At 35.2% G+C, this 14,432-nt stretch overlaps 1 protein-coding gene across 5 annotated transcripts; it reads right to left on the reverse strand.

Moving 5' to 3' along the window:
• Positions 1 to 267: 267 nt before the first annotated feature.
• LOC106166340 (uncharacterized) lies at positions 268 to 13,157 on the reverse strand. 5 transcript variants are annotated; one of them, XM_087004809.1, is made up of 12 exons: positions 13,041 to 13,140; positions 11,866 to 11,902; positions 7,646 to 8,185; positions 6,102 to 7,006; positions 5,799 to 5,943; positions 5,500 to 5,606; positions 4,629 to 4,773; positions 3,946 to 4,334; positions 3,315 to 3,420; positions 2,563 to 2,838; positions 2,230 to 2,310; positions 268 to 1,936 (listed from the first exon to the last, which is right to left on the reverse strand). In XM_087004809.1, the coding sequence occupies exons 3-12, from the start codon at positions 8,118 to 8,120 to the stop codon at positions 1,761 to 1,763; spliced, it is 2,805 nt and encodes a 934-aa protein (XP_086860935.1). In that variant the 5' UTR covers positions 8,121 to 8,185; positions 11,866 to 11,902; positions 13,041 to 13,140; the 3' UTR covers positions 268 to 1,760. The 5 variants fall into 5 exon arrangements, with proteins under 5 accessions (XP_086860935.1, XP_086860934.1, XP_086860933.1 ...); XM_087004808.1 differs by lacking the exon at positions 11,866 to 11,902 and having other exon boundaries at positions 13,045 to 13,157; XM_087004807.1 differs by lacking the exon at positions 11,866 to 11,902 and having other exon boundaries at positions 13,041 to 13,157.
• Between the last annotated feature and the right edge of the window lie 1,275 nt (positions 13,158 to 14,432).

Here is a 14,432-nt window from a genome sequence, read left to right on the forward strand (position 1 = left end):
AATATTCGTAATATGCAGGTCAAGTTAAAAAAATCAGCATGATGGGGCCATTTTCTTAAAAGTTATGCTGTTTTTTTTTTCATTTTTTTTTCAGTATACATGCAACACCGATAACACTATAAATGGAAAAATATTTTACATTGAACTCTCATGGTCCCGAAACTAAATTCTTATTGTCCATGTTACCTGTTGTTCATGATTAAAATTTTGTGTTGATTGACTGTGCTATTATAAGCATTATTTATTATTACATCAAAATTGACAAAATGACATTTTCTGCATCTTTATTTTCTGCTTTTTGTCGTGTACTTTTGACAACTTTGCTGGCTTGTTTTCAAACATACCGTTTTTTTTTTTTAATGTGTTTTTTCCTGCACATTTAGGCATGACCCATTTAAAATATCATGGTAAATACACTTGCTGAAAGTGAAAATAGAAGCTAGATGATAGTTCTCTGAAGTAGATACAGAAAATTGGTTGGTGGTGTTACAGCAACAAACTGTTTATCCCAAATTCGGTTCATCTTCCTAGGCCCCATTCCCATAGACACCATCGGTCCAGACTGATCCAACTATCCAGGGACTCACACTGAGTGCAATAAACTGAAATGAATGACATGCTCCCTCCTTGCATTAAGTAGAATACAGAAAAAGTAGTGATTATAAGAGTATGTCATTCAGTTAAGCTAATTGCATTCAGCAAGTCTCTGCATAGTTGGATTGATCTATGTAGACCGCTGGTGTTTATGGGAATGGGGTCTTAGACTACATTTTCTCAAGAAAAGAAGGTGGTCTGAGAAAAGAATGACTCCATTACGTAAATTGCAATTTTTTTTTTTTAATTTTAATTAGCATTGACCACTTACAAAATGAAAATATTTATCTGTGCAATACAGATAGCAGAGTTTTACAAGTGTAACATATTAAACAGATTGTCCACCTAGGTTTGAAGAAAGGTAACTCAGTTATGACATGACATGAACCTTCCTGACTCCATTTCAAAACATGATATCTACCTTTCACGTCCGTACCCCATTGTTAAGTCACAACCAGCTGTGCACATGTGACGACTTAACATCAATGCAAAATCCCAAAACACAGGCCATCGACGCATATTTGACAACAGTAATCGGCCAATCAGAGGCCTAGAATTCTACAAAAGTAATAATAAAATTGAGATTCATCTGAAGAGCTCATTTATGACAATTGATGCAATTGCATTGACTGAGACAATAACATTCCAAATATTGGATGGAATATGACTGTTTTATAATAAAAACAAAGGATGTAGATTGTCCCTGGCTGTTAAATCATAGCCTAAATTCTGTTATGCCATGCATTAAAAAAGAAGTCCGTCTGCCAGGGGTTTGTGAACATAACTGATAAACCATACTCTTGTTTCTTTCCTCAAATAGTGTTAATAAGGCATCAATAATAATATTATACAATATACAATAGCATATTGTATAATATTATTATACAATATTGTATAATAATATTATACAATATGCTATTTCACAGTGTAGTTGAATATAAATTAACTTTCATTTCCTCATTAAATAATCTTTTGAAGAAAAGCTTCTTGCTCAGATAGGAATTTAAAAATTAGATGTCCTTCTTTTGCGAACCAATACCAGACACAATGAAGCTTTTGATGTAAAAGAACAACTATGATTACCTTTATATTTTCCCCTCTAAGAAAACAAGGCAGTTTTAATTGCCCCACCTGATAAAAATATAAGCAAATATCTTTCAAATCTATTATCCATTTTCTATAAACATCTCTTCATACAAAGGAGATGGGTGGAATTCAATATCTTCTCTCTTTTTATGCATGTCTTTTATAATCTGCTGATGTTGTATACTGATCAATCGCAGGACTGGAAGCTGCAGAAGAATGAGTCCATACCGCTGTAGACTGTTCTCTGGAGACATCTCTAAACAGAGGAAGGAAAGGGTTATTGCACCAGGAATAAGCTAAGTGATCTAACAATGTAAAGGTCACCTGAATATATTCTATAAATGAAAACACAGTTACTGCAACTGAAAACAGCATGGGTAAAATGACAAACCATTTCCTTTGCTAGAAAAATATCATAATGAAAATTTTGTTAATTCCCGTAGTAATCATAAGTCCCCAGAAAGTGGTGTTCTCCTTTAACAGCAATGCTCTCCATCAACATATCTCCCCAGCAGTTTTAGAGTTTCATAATATAGTACTGGTACTTACTGAACAAATACTCATAAAGTCCTGCTGAAATCTTTTCTTGTATATCATTTATCTTTTTCTCATTTTCATACTCTCCTTCATCTACAATATTAAAGGAAAGGGCGCCATGAGAACAAAGAAATCACTAAAAAAGTATTTTTATCAAAATGGCCATACATATAAAATGAAGACAATAAACACCATTTCAACAGCAACAAGCTTAAGGCCCTAACAGCAGTATTATATAAATGCTCAGAAGCACAGACATGCTTTGTATAATCTTAATTTTGCATTTGATGCATGTATTGTTAAAATATATATTCTTTAAAACATCAAAGCTAAATAGCTAGCTACCTGAAGAAAATAACTGCAGTGCAGTGAAGAACCCCATCTCCTCATTATTCAAATTAAGCAGCTGAATTGCACTCCCTGCAGCATGAAAGTGGTCAACTATGGGTTGGAACTGAGGGAACAACATCAGGATTTTTTGTTCAATGCGCTTTGGAAAATGAAAGTAACAGTATTCCTTGCTGACGCTATCATATAAAGTTCCAAGTAATGTATGTACCAGCTGGTAAATAGAGTTTTGGACCAGACAAATTTGATCCTCAATCGACAGTTCCTTGAAGTCTGAAACAAACAAATAAATATATAAATAAGAGATATATAAAATGGAGAATTGACAATAAATATTTCAAAAAATATACCTGGAAATGAAGAACATACGCTTACTGCTAGGATTTGGAAATGAAGCAGCTGTATTGGATATAAAGATCTAAGGAAGTTCTAACAATGTTCTTAAGCAGATTTAGGTCCTGGGCCTGCATAGCCCAATTGCTTGTTTTATTGAAATGAAGACAAGCACAAAGGTGTGTCATATTTGAGAAGCAAAAACTTTGAGTAAAAAAGTTAATTGAAGTTTAAGCTAAATGTTATTTATGTGTTTGGAACCAAGAAACAAAACACATCAGATGCAGCATTTTCACACATGACAGATTGATCTAAAAATTACACAAAATTCATTTAATTTGCCATTCATTAAATTCAGCAGAGGAAATGAAAAGTGAGTGGATGTTTCTTGGATACTGCATGTGGTATCATCTTACATGGCAGCTTCTTTGCAAAGGATAGGACACATTTTGCACATTTTTCAAAATTTTCCATCATCAGCTGCCATAATTCATCAATTCCCATGTCAGGCAGGTCCACTGGCTGAAAAAAAATTAGCTTTAAGTCGTGTGATTTCACAGTGAGTAACCATTCATTTGGTGTCAAACATTTAACTAATCATAGTAAGAGATCAATGGTAAGATACAGTAGAGGAATAAGGGGCATAACCACCTTGTGGATATGAATCTAGAGCTGAGCAGGCACGTCATTAGGTCTCTAGTGACTATGAATAGCAATAATAACTTAAATAGGATTTCTACATTAAACTTCACAACAAATGCTTAATAATTGCACACTAGATTTACCCCTCAGCTATAAATCATAGAAAGCCTTAGAATTAAATTAACATTTGTCAACTTAATTTAATGTTTTCGGTAATCCAGGAAGGGAAGCTATTTCTTGTAATTACAACAGCAGCCTCAACAGGAGCAGACATAAGGAAGGCATTGAGTATCTACGGTTGGAAATTATGTTTACAATAAGTAAAACTATCATAGTTTACAGAAATACACCTTAAGAAGCTCTAGATCTGTACAATGCAACAATAAACACAACTGAGAAACTCACTAATTCATTTCTTTGCAACCTCTTCAGTTCTTCAAAAGCCTCACTCAAAACTTGAACCAATTCCTCTAAGGCAGAATCTTCAATCACAACTGGTTCCTCTTCATCTTCCTGGGGTTCCTTGATTAGCAAAGATGCTAGATCTTCCTTCGGTGCCACTGGTTCTACATCACCTTCCTTAGGTTCCTTGTCTAGAACAGCTGTTGTAGCAGATGATGTAGATGGCGCCAGTGACACAGATGTAGTTTGCTCCAGTGATGTTGTGCTGACAGGCACTGGGGACGGATGCGAGGGTGGTTTCAGACTCTGGTGGTCTACTGCATGATGCATCTGCTTCAGTTCTAACATTGCTGCATGCTTAAATGCATTTGGTTGACGACCAATTCTACTACCTGGAACATGCAGGAAGACCTCGTCTTCAGTCTGTATTATAGTCATCTTTTTTTTTCCACTTGAGTATAGATTAACCTGGTAACTACAACAGGCACATTATTACTTTAACTGGTAATTATACTGCCCAGATGGCTCTACTAGAAGAGTGCTTGTCCCCAGTGCACCATCTCATTGGTTTGTTTCCGATGGACGGCTGATCTCAAAGACCACCATAAAAATTATACCTGCTATCGCCACACATACAGTCTCTTTATATGATAAAATGGAAAAATATCATCTTTTTGAAAACTTACCATCAACTTTCATGCCAACACTAAGACACTTTTTATAACGACAGTATTTGCAGATGTTTCTTGTTGTTTCTGTGATGGAACACTGCTGACGTTTGCTACAAGAGTAGTAGTTGTCTCTCTCACGTACTGTTCGCCTAAAAAAGCCCTGAAAGAAGAAAGAATCTACAAATGTATTCTATATACGGGAATTCCTTCTATGAAGTGCTGAAAGCAAATTCCTGGCACTTCAATTTCACTTATGAGTGATGTTTGGATTTCCAGTAAAATAAAGAACAACTTTCTCCAACAGCAGTCTTACTTAAGAATTACTTTGCAATACAGATGACTCGATGTTAAAGGCCCTCTCCATGAATTTATCTGCCAAAATAAATTTATGTCAAGAAAAGGGCAATTATTTCCTGCTCAGAAATCATTACTCAACCCCTTCCCCCTACAAGCTTCACTTAAAAAGAGTTTATGTCCCTTCTTTACACACACCCATATCATGCATAATTTGAAGGCAAAGTTCAGGATCTCTTTGTCATATTAGCCCCAAGTAGCAAGTAGTAATAAACCCATGAAAACTGACAAAATCCGCAAAGGCCATCTGGAATTTTGTATAAAGATTGTATAAAAATGTTCCATTTCCATATCAAAGTTAACTAAATTGGGGAGAAAGAGCTTTGGAATGATATGCTTTGGGTCTTTCTATAAAGCGGACACTTAATCTGCCAAGTTGGCCTCTTACTGCTCAAATTTGACTGTTTTTACATCCTTGAAAGAAGAAAGTAGATGGGGCTATCAGCAAAGACTTGGACAGATTCAGGCAATAGCTATATCATTGATGTATAACTTTCTCCCAAATAAATTAAGTATTTTTTACAATACTCACTTTACATCCTTCACAGGTGACAGCTCCAAAGTGAAATCCTGATGAAGGTGCCCCACACACACGGCACGGAATATTGGATATGTCTGCTTCATTTCCTGAGGAGGAGCCTAGGAAAACCATTCAGGTTTATGTTAGATGTGTGTGTGCATGCGTGGATGTGTCCAATACTTTTACTTTAGTAGTGTGGGGCAAGTAACCATACTTTTTCTAAAACTTATCATAAGCAAAGAGCATTATATAAAATCATATAACACCTAATAAGAGAAAATTTCAAAATATAACAAATTAAAAGTTTTTACCATGTTTAGTCATGCCTATTGCAATGCACTTCCTGAAACGACAGTATTGGCAAACTGTCCTCGTTTCTTTGGAAACCTGGCACTGGCCTTTCTTTAGACAAGAATATTTCTTGGAATTCTGTTTAAGACTACGCAAATAGAACTTCTGAAATAGTGAAAAAAAAATCCAAACATCACTACCATTACTACCTCTTTTTATGAATGTTGATGACATGTACAATATCCTTCAGTACACCTTGAATACAAAATTGGCTATGGAAACACACATATAACACTGTACTTTGTATGTGAAAAAAATCTCACCTTGCATGCTTCACAAACAAAAGCTCCACAATAGAATCCAGATGACAGGTCCCCGCAGACTTGGCAATGCTTTCTTTCCCTGCCCTGCTCTGCCTTGGCATTTTCTGTATTGCAACTTACAACCCTATATGGGTCCAAAGACAACCTCTCCCTTGATGAGGAAGAGAACTTCTGGAGACAAGATGAATTGCAACTGTCCATTTTACTATCATCTTCACTGCAAGTGAAACTTGAGCTATCACTAAGTTCATAAGCTCCACTTAATAGCTTTTTTGAGTCTTCCCGTTTAGAAATTCTTGTATTAGTTTCTTGATATATTAGTTCATTTGACCTTGTATTTTGTCTTGAGAAAATCTCATGTTGTGAGGTGGATCTTGGAAAAAGAGATTTTTGGTTATCATAAAAGCCACTGCTAACCATGGGGACCCTGTCAGTGTTTAGAGGTGAGTACTGCAAGAACTGGAATGATGAATCATCAGAAGCAAGATGGCTTCCGATTGGTATACAAGAAGTTTCCTCAGAGTTCAAAGTTCGATCTTTATGCCAGGTCAAAAGATTTGTATTTGTATCTTCAAAAGAGACAGCACTATAAATTCCAGCATTGTCAACAAAATGATGTGAGTCTGAATAATAGTGCCCTGAAGACGGGGCATAAGATGCTTCTGTGCTTGGAAAAACTGCATGCTGTTGAGAACGCGAGCGGACATGATCTGAACTATCTGTGCTAATACGAACATCTTTATTGCTGTCTACTGGTAAGGTCTTGCTCAAATTTTGGTTGCATTGATGCTTCACATTTGGGTGATTATGCATTTTTGTCTTTACATCTTCTGATTTTCTTTTGTTGAGACTTGCCAACCTTGGAGAATGAGTAGATACAGTGTTTTGGTTGCTTAACTTGTCATCTGTAAAATAGAATTACAGTACTCTTGTATCCAACCTTTAAAGATTCAAAATTTTATAATTTCAAATTAAAACAACCTTCCCTCTTTGCTCCTTTTTTCATTAAACATTGAAGCTAATCATAAGAGCAATATGAACAGAAAGGCACAAAGGACTTTTCAGTCCTTTAAACTATATTTAGGAATAGAAATTAAATCACATACTGGACACTCATGTACAGATGGATGAGCTCCTATATTTTTCCACATCCCAGTGACTTCCTCAGAGAACCTAGCTAATGCATTGTCATTGATGTCAACTGACAAATGGAAAGGCCACCAGGACTCATAGCATCTGCATGTTTGTGTCCAGTACAGGACTTAAGTCAGGCCCGTAGCCAGGAGGGGTTCAGGGGGTTCGAAAGAACCACCCTTTTTGCTAGGAAAAGGTCCACTCTGGGTAAAATTTGATCTAGGTACATGGAGTTTTTATGGAAAAGGTCCACTTTTTCAGAAAAAGAACCCCCCTTTTGAAATTGCTGGCTACGGGCCTGTAAGTGCCATTATTTAATCATTTCAAACTTCAAATGGATGAATCAAAACTTTGATAATTTACTTATTGTTAATCTATATACCTCTAATTTTAGAATTTTCATGTACTACCTGTAGTTAAACTGTCATTTTCACGTGCACTATGATGGTCAGCTGGAGGTATTTCTTTCTCAGGTCTTCTTTTCCTCAGGTCTGCAGTTTTCAATTGGACTCTTTCAGTTTTCTTTGACATAGTCTGTATCTGTTTCCAACACTCATTATTTCCATTGTTTAGAATTGGCTTGTTAGAGAAACCTTCGATAAGATTTTGCCGGCCATTCTTTTGCTTGCTATATCCTGGTACTCCATCTTTGCATGATGCCTTCACATAGCCACATAAAGGACACTCTCCAGTTACTGGCCTCAGCTCCAATATATTGGATGTCTTTAACAAGTAAATCAGTTCTAAAAGATCTAGGTCCCGTGTATGCAAAGACAAATCTGTTTGAACCCATGTCTCTTGCAGACCATACTTTGAGGAAAATCCAGCTGTCACACTGGCATCCACAGACTGCTGAATACTGGTGGAGTTCATCCTAGCAGACATGCCTCAATGGTACATCTCTTTCTTTGAGCCCACGGAGAACAGCCACTTGTCTATATGCAGCTTTTCTACCAAGCAGGGCAAACATGGTATCAGTTAGCACATTACTCTAGTTGAGGATAAATGTAAATGATGCAACTCTGATAATAATGATAAATAAAAAATAATTTAATGAAAAACTATTACATACTATTTCAATATTGTACAAACGAGGGGTTTAGCCAGATTTAAAAATAAGGGAGTCCAAAAATTATTTTCTTTCTGAGAGAGGACATCTAGGCTATACATGTATCTGCTAATAATTATAAAAAAAGGCTGTTCAAAACAAAATTAGGGAGTCCAAAAGACAATTGGACTGTTGCCTGGCTAATGCCTTGACACAAACTTATCTCACACCCGTTTTCTATAGATCTTTCTTTATTTGACGACACAACAGCCAGTGTGTGGGACCATACAGAACGAGTTAGGTCACAAAAGCAACTGTGCTCTTACAACTCAGGGACTCATGCTGAATGCTATCATATAAACCTAAGGGGCGGATCCAGAGATATTTTCTGGCAGTCTTCCAAATTATCTTTGTTGAACCATCCTCAATTTTTCACTGTCTTCTCACAGAAAAAATTCCATGCCCATCAATGTAAACTTCTGACCGTTTTCCAGAAGACTCAGAAGACAGCTTCTGTCCAACCCTGAACATGCCATGAGAAAAGTAGCAAAATCATACACTGAAACCCCAAATGAATCACTTTTATATAAAGTGCTAATTGTAAATCTTTGCAAGACACAGGTATTGATACATACAAGTACTTAAATACTGCAATAAAGATGTAAAACACATGGCTGATCCTGGGAATAAATACATTCAATTGTGTAACTTTTCACATTTTGGCGTCTAATAAAACAATATGTTTGAAAACAATACATTTTAGATAAAACCTTAAATCTATTGCCTTACTGCCAATACCTGAATGTAGGATTTACCAGCTGGAAGCACAACTAGGATATATCACCCACAATCTACAGAACTGCAACAAAATCTCACTGGTTCATATGCTCAATGAAATATATTTTGATCAGTAAGTTCACACTTTTTTTTATTCTGTTAATTATACGGACAATCGGATTACAAATGGATAAAAATCTATGTATTGCTAGCTGTACATAACTGCGGAATCCGTGTTAATGAAGAGCAACACTAATCCTCAATACAGCTAACTGTCAATATCAGTTCTGTAATACCTACAGTGGTTGCATGTTCATTAATTCTATATTTAGTCAACAGCGTGTGATTTGTCATAAAAGGCATTATTAATTTGGTCAGGATGGAGACACCAGAAAGTATACTTTACATGTAAAATGGTGGAATAGGATTCCATTCTTCTGAGTGAGAAACAACTCAGACCAATTTTATGGCTGTTTCTGTACCATGCAAATAACAAATCTTACCCATTCTCTGTGGTTAACAAGGTGGCAAACATCTCAAATATACAGAAAAAATAATGATGACAGTGCACTTAATAGGATTTTTGTGAATTCTGATGCAATATAACATAACATATTTCAGCAGAATCACCACCAATTTTCAATTGTTTTGCTATTTATGTGAACATACAGAAAATGTAAGTAGCATAGGGTTCAGGCCCATGGGAGATTTAAGCCACACTTAGAAATTGCCTGTGAGTGAAAAATGAAAATTGACCAACTTCAAGAAAAAGAGTTCAACCAGGCTGGTTTTCTGCATTTGCTATCCTGCTTTCAAAAATTCCAAATGAATTAGAAATCTCTCACATCTCTTGCTATAATACTCATAGTCACATCACTGATGTAAATGCCTTTTAGAAATATATGTCACCTACATCAAAGGTGATAAGTTTCATTGTTTTGTCAAGTTGATTCTTTGAAAGAAAAAGGAAATCATTTATACTGCAGAAATATAGATATAACCCATAGCCAAAGGTGCCTGGACATATAACTGCCTCTTTTTTTATGTCATTTTCCCCTTGTCTCTGAATCTTTCATAATACAGATTTTTTTTCTCTGAAAAGATACCCCAAAGGGATAAATACACATAAAACACTGTCAAAATATGACTTAAATGCTCTAAAAAAGAGGAAGAAATTCAAATGATGTACAATTTATTAGGCATGGAAGTAAGTCACACTGGTTGACCTTTCCTTACAATCCAATTTTTTTTTGCAGGTTTTCTCAACTAACAGGATACTTTTTCAATCAGTGATTATGACCTTTAATAAGTTTCAGTCTTTTACTAGATGTGAAAATGGTTAAAAAAAAAGTATTTATGTATGAGAAATTTGCTAAAAATATAAGGGAACAGTTAAAGCACAGAAGACCCAAAGGTTATGACCATCACCAGGTCTATATGGTAGCTTCAAATAGTATTATTTCTATGCAATTATTGAAAGAGAAAAAAAAATTCAACATCATGCCTGATTTGTAAGACCCACAAAATGTAACACCCTTTTTTTTCTTTTTTTTTTTTTTTTGTAAAATCAACACATATTTCACTGAATCAAAAGTTATATTTTACCCAAAATGGTTTGCAGAATATCATCAAAGCATGGTGCACACTAGAAGAAAAGGTGAGCACTTCCAAAATGTATGTCCACAAAATTGTATCTGTAACACCATGAAGTTTTGTTATTCTCAGGAGCCATTTAGGCATCTATTAGAGATTTTAACACCGATTAGAACATATTTTAATTATTTAAAAATGTTTACAGCAAATTTTGTTTGTGCCAACTTGGTGTTTGACTTTTTGGTTCCAAAAATTTTATCAATTTTATTTTCCAAGCTTCCAAGTAAATGCTGAATGGTTGTAGTTTGTGTCGATGAAACAACCGTTTTTGAAGTCCACAGGCACTAAGCACACATGCCTGACAATAAAATATGAAGTTTTTTTTTAAGTATGAGAAACACTAGTTAACAATTTTTCTCACATCCTTGACGTAGATTATATTTTATTGTATTAGTGTATTTTCTGTGAAATATGGTACCTCTGGTCAGCATACCCCCATCGTTTCCTGTTCCTATTAAGAAGAGTACTAGTACTCTTGTACAATTTTTTCCTCACACTGGGCTTTGTTTCTTGGATTTTGCTTTTATATACATGTATGACACTGCATATTCTCAGGAAAAGTCAACCATTAGCTATTGGGGGTGGGTCATCTATTTTTGCTCTTGCAAATAGGTTGGGTTATGGATTAAGGTGGCAAATAAGTAAGTGTGAGCAACATAGAAAGTAACTAGCAGTTATATGACCCCCCTCCCCCTTGTACTATATTAGCAGTCCCAAAGACAGAAAATGTGACACAAAAACCAAGAAATCTACAAGTAAATCAATTTTTTTTAAATTACCTGTGTCTGCATAACAAAAAACTCAAATCAGAAATGTCACCTTCCTGTAATATGGATAAAATTGTGCAATGATTTAATTTCCAGCTCTCCTTAAAGGAAACGAAATAAACACTCTTTGCAGGCAATTTTATTTCACTTCTATATGGAAACTTTCTATATGGGATTTTGGGAAGGTCATAACAGATTTAAGGATATTTAAATATAATAAATCTGACTGATCTAGATGACATTTCTTAAAGGTATCCCTCCTGTGTTTGAAAATGTCCAAGTCGTATTTTGATCCCATAAAGCTTCTTGTCCTTGCTAAATTCAGAACTAAAAAATTGATAAAACTCTCAATTAAACATTTATACGAAATATAATATGTTGGTACCTTGCAAATCCAAACCATGACATCTTGTGACTTGGCACTAGAAACAAAATAGTCTATTTTATACATGATATAAAACAACCAGTTAGGCTGTTGTGAAATTTAACATTAAAACAACCACAAAAGAAAACCAATAACGAACTTCTGATTGTGAGAGGTAGGTAGGTCAAATAATGCCACACATTTTTTGTCTCCAAGAAGTAGCCTTCTGCATAGCAAGGTGTACAAATGAAGTTGCATGGCCAACGTCACTATTCCAGAGTTTGTTTCCAGGTGGTAAACTGAGGTATTTCTCACATTTAGAAGTATGTTTGTTGTTGTCATTATCCCTCAAAAGTATGTGTTCAATTTCACAGCAGCCTAACTGGTAGACAAGCAGATGGACCTTACCTTACTCATGGCTCTGTCGAAAGGAAAACCGGTTGACTTAAGAGAGTGAGTTGAGGAGATGAGAGGTAAGAAAGGCCCCCATTCCCATAGTCACGGAATTCCGGAATTATAAGCTACCCGGAAACACTGGTCGTATTCAAAACAAAGTGAAAGGGCTCCCAGGAGCTGAGCACACACGAAAATTAACTACATCTTAGCTGCTCAAGTAGGCATCATACCATTTAGCTGACTGCACAGTGAGAGTCCCAGGTTTTGTCAATCATGTATAAACCAATATGGTGTCTATGGGAATAGGGTCAGCAAGATTTGAGAGCTCCCCCGTGGTGGATACGCAAGCTGGTCATAATTTTACACTTTTGGGGCTGCTTGCTTCCATGCCTGACCACAGAAAGTACATATCAGAAACTAAAATTGGAGACCCAATGTATGAATTTTGTGCTACAATATATATATGTCTCCACCCCTCCCCACCCCCACCCCCCAAATTTAATACAAGTTTGTCTTGGATTTAAGATGTTTTCCCCTTAAATTCTGTTATCATGTGGTGACATTTATCACATAACTGAGTTTTAGCAAAACAATCAATACCTAAGACTTGTTATTTTGGGCGACAAACTGCATTTATGTACAAATAGCTGCCACCATTACTGTATGTTGGCAGTCACGTTAATATTATTATGCAACGGTGCCAGCACATACTCAACATTAGGCCTACCGCAAAAAAACTTTTACAAAAACCATCTATGCTCATATCTATAAACAACAACAACATACACTGTATGTATTACCTACTTTTCCATGCGTCGTAAAAACAAGGTATTAATATCAGCACCGTGTACTGACATGTCAAGCGATTTACTTGTGTTGTCTTCTTATTCAGTTCAAAGGAAGTAAAGTATATAGCCTCTCACCTCAATAACATTCCTAAAATGAAGCGTGTGGTAAGTTTTCCCTAGAGTATTAGAGATTTATGTCTTTCCTTTGTGTTTTCTAAAGTTCTCTATATTTATCCATTGCGTTCTGATATCCAAATTAATATACTATTGGGTTTCGAGGCTAAATAGGTCAAGGACGTTTCTGCACCGCAACGCTGCTCACTCATTCTTGAAAACAATCATACAGGCATGTAATTTGAAGAAAACAGGAAACTGGAAAATGAGGATTAAGATATATTTGCGAATTCTCCTTTTTATAAATCTCGGGTAACAGAAAGTGATAAATGTAGGCTAGCTTTCTTGTTTAAATCATACAGCACTTGTTGTTTTACTTGTAGTCACGGAAGTTTTAATTTACAACCCTTTTTATATTTGCACGTTATTAATACTCGGTACTAACAAAATGAGACTGCTAATATAAAAGGGTATAACGAGCTGAACGTTTATTTTACTGAGAAGTTTTGTCCTCAACCTCAACTAAATATTTTTCAAAATGCGTGTAAAATATTTAACTTTGCATTTTATAGGGCGAATGTACGGTGCCATTTGGTAGGCCTACGGTTTAGAACTATGATTCAGCTAGTAAAAAAAATAATAATAATAAGTTCGAGAGTGGACAATTGCTATGTTTTTTTTTTCAGAAATTGCCACTGATTAAAGACTGTATTAATGGTTAAAATGTTGCAAAAAAGTATTTTAAAAAATTAACAAATAAAATAAAACAGCAAACAACTAAAAATGATGACCTGCATCAAAAGACGTAACGAATGTTTTGTTTTTTGTTCTTTTTCATATTTTTAAAAACCTGGGGACAACGCGAAAGTAGACGCAAGCTATTTATTGAATAATTTAAAATAAACATTTTAGACTTTTCCTGAGCCGTAAGGCACTATATACTCGCTTTCTGAGAAGTTGCAGATTTTACAACTCGAAATAAACTAGAACGATTGGAGAATGTGAGATGGTGCTGCAAGTGACAAGTTGTCTAAATTGTGTCTTCAAATGAGCTGTCAAATATGGCTACTACTAAATGATGGGAATTTTATAATTATAACTGATAATTGATATTATTTAGTTATACTTTACTGATATAATATATTCTAACCTATACAAAACATCTAGCATAGCATTAATATTTCTTTCTGTATTTTTCATTTCTGTACTCAAAAAAATTGACTTCATTATGAAAAATAATAATTAATACATTCCACTTCATTGCGAGCATCTTGCACGCTCCTTAACCAG

The sequence above is a fragment of the Lingula anatina genome, chromosome 2, assembly GCF_051362555.1.
Source record: "Lingula anatina isolate TDL-2025a chromosome 2, LinAna3.0, whole genome shotgun sequence".
Classification (NCBI taxonomy): Eukaryota; Metazoa; Brachiopoda; class Lingulata; order Lingulida; family Lingulidae; genus Lingula; species Lingula anatina.

What these genes read in the sequence shown, in the direction of transcription:
- LOC106166340 (XM_087004808.1), bottom strand. Translation starts at nt 8,120, where the DNA reads ATGTCTGCTAGGATGAACTCCACCAGTATTCAGCAGTCTGTGGATGCC. An exon ending in TTGTTTGTGAAGCATGCAAG is followed by an intron (nt 5,944 to 6,101) that starts GTGAGATTTTTT and finishes TCACTATTTCAG; the next exon opens with AAGTTCTATTTGCGTAGTCT. An exon ending in TCACCTGTGAAGGATGTAAA is followed by an intron (nt 4,774 to 5,499) that starts GTGAGTATTGTA and finishes TTCTTCTTTCAG; the next exon opens with GGCTTTTTTAGGCGAACAGT.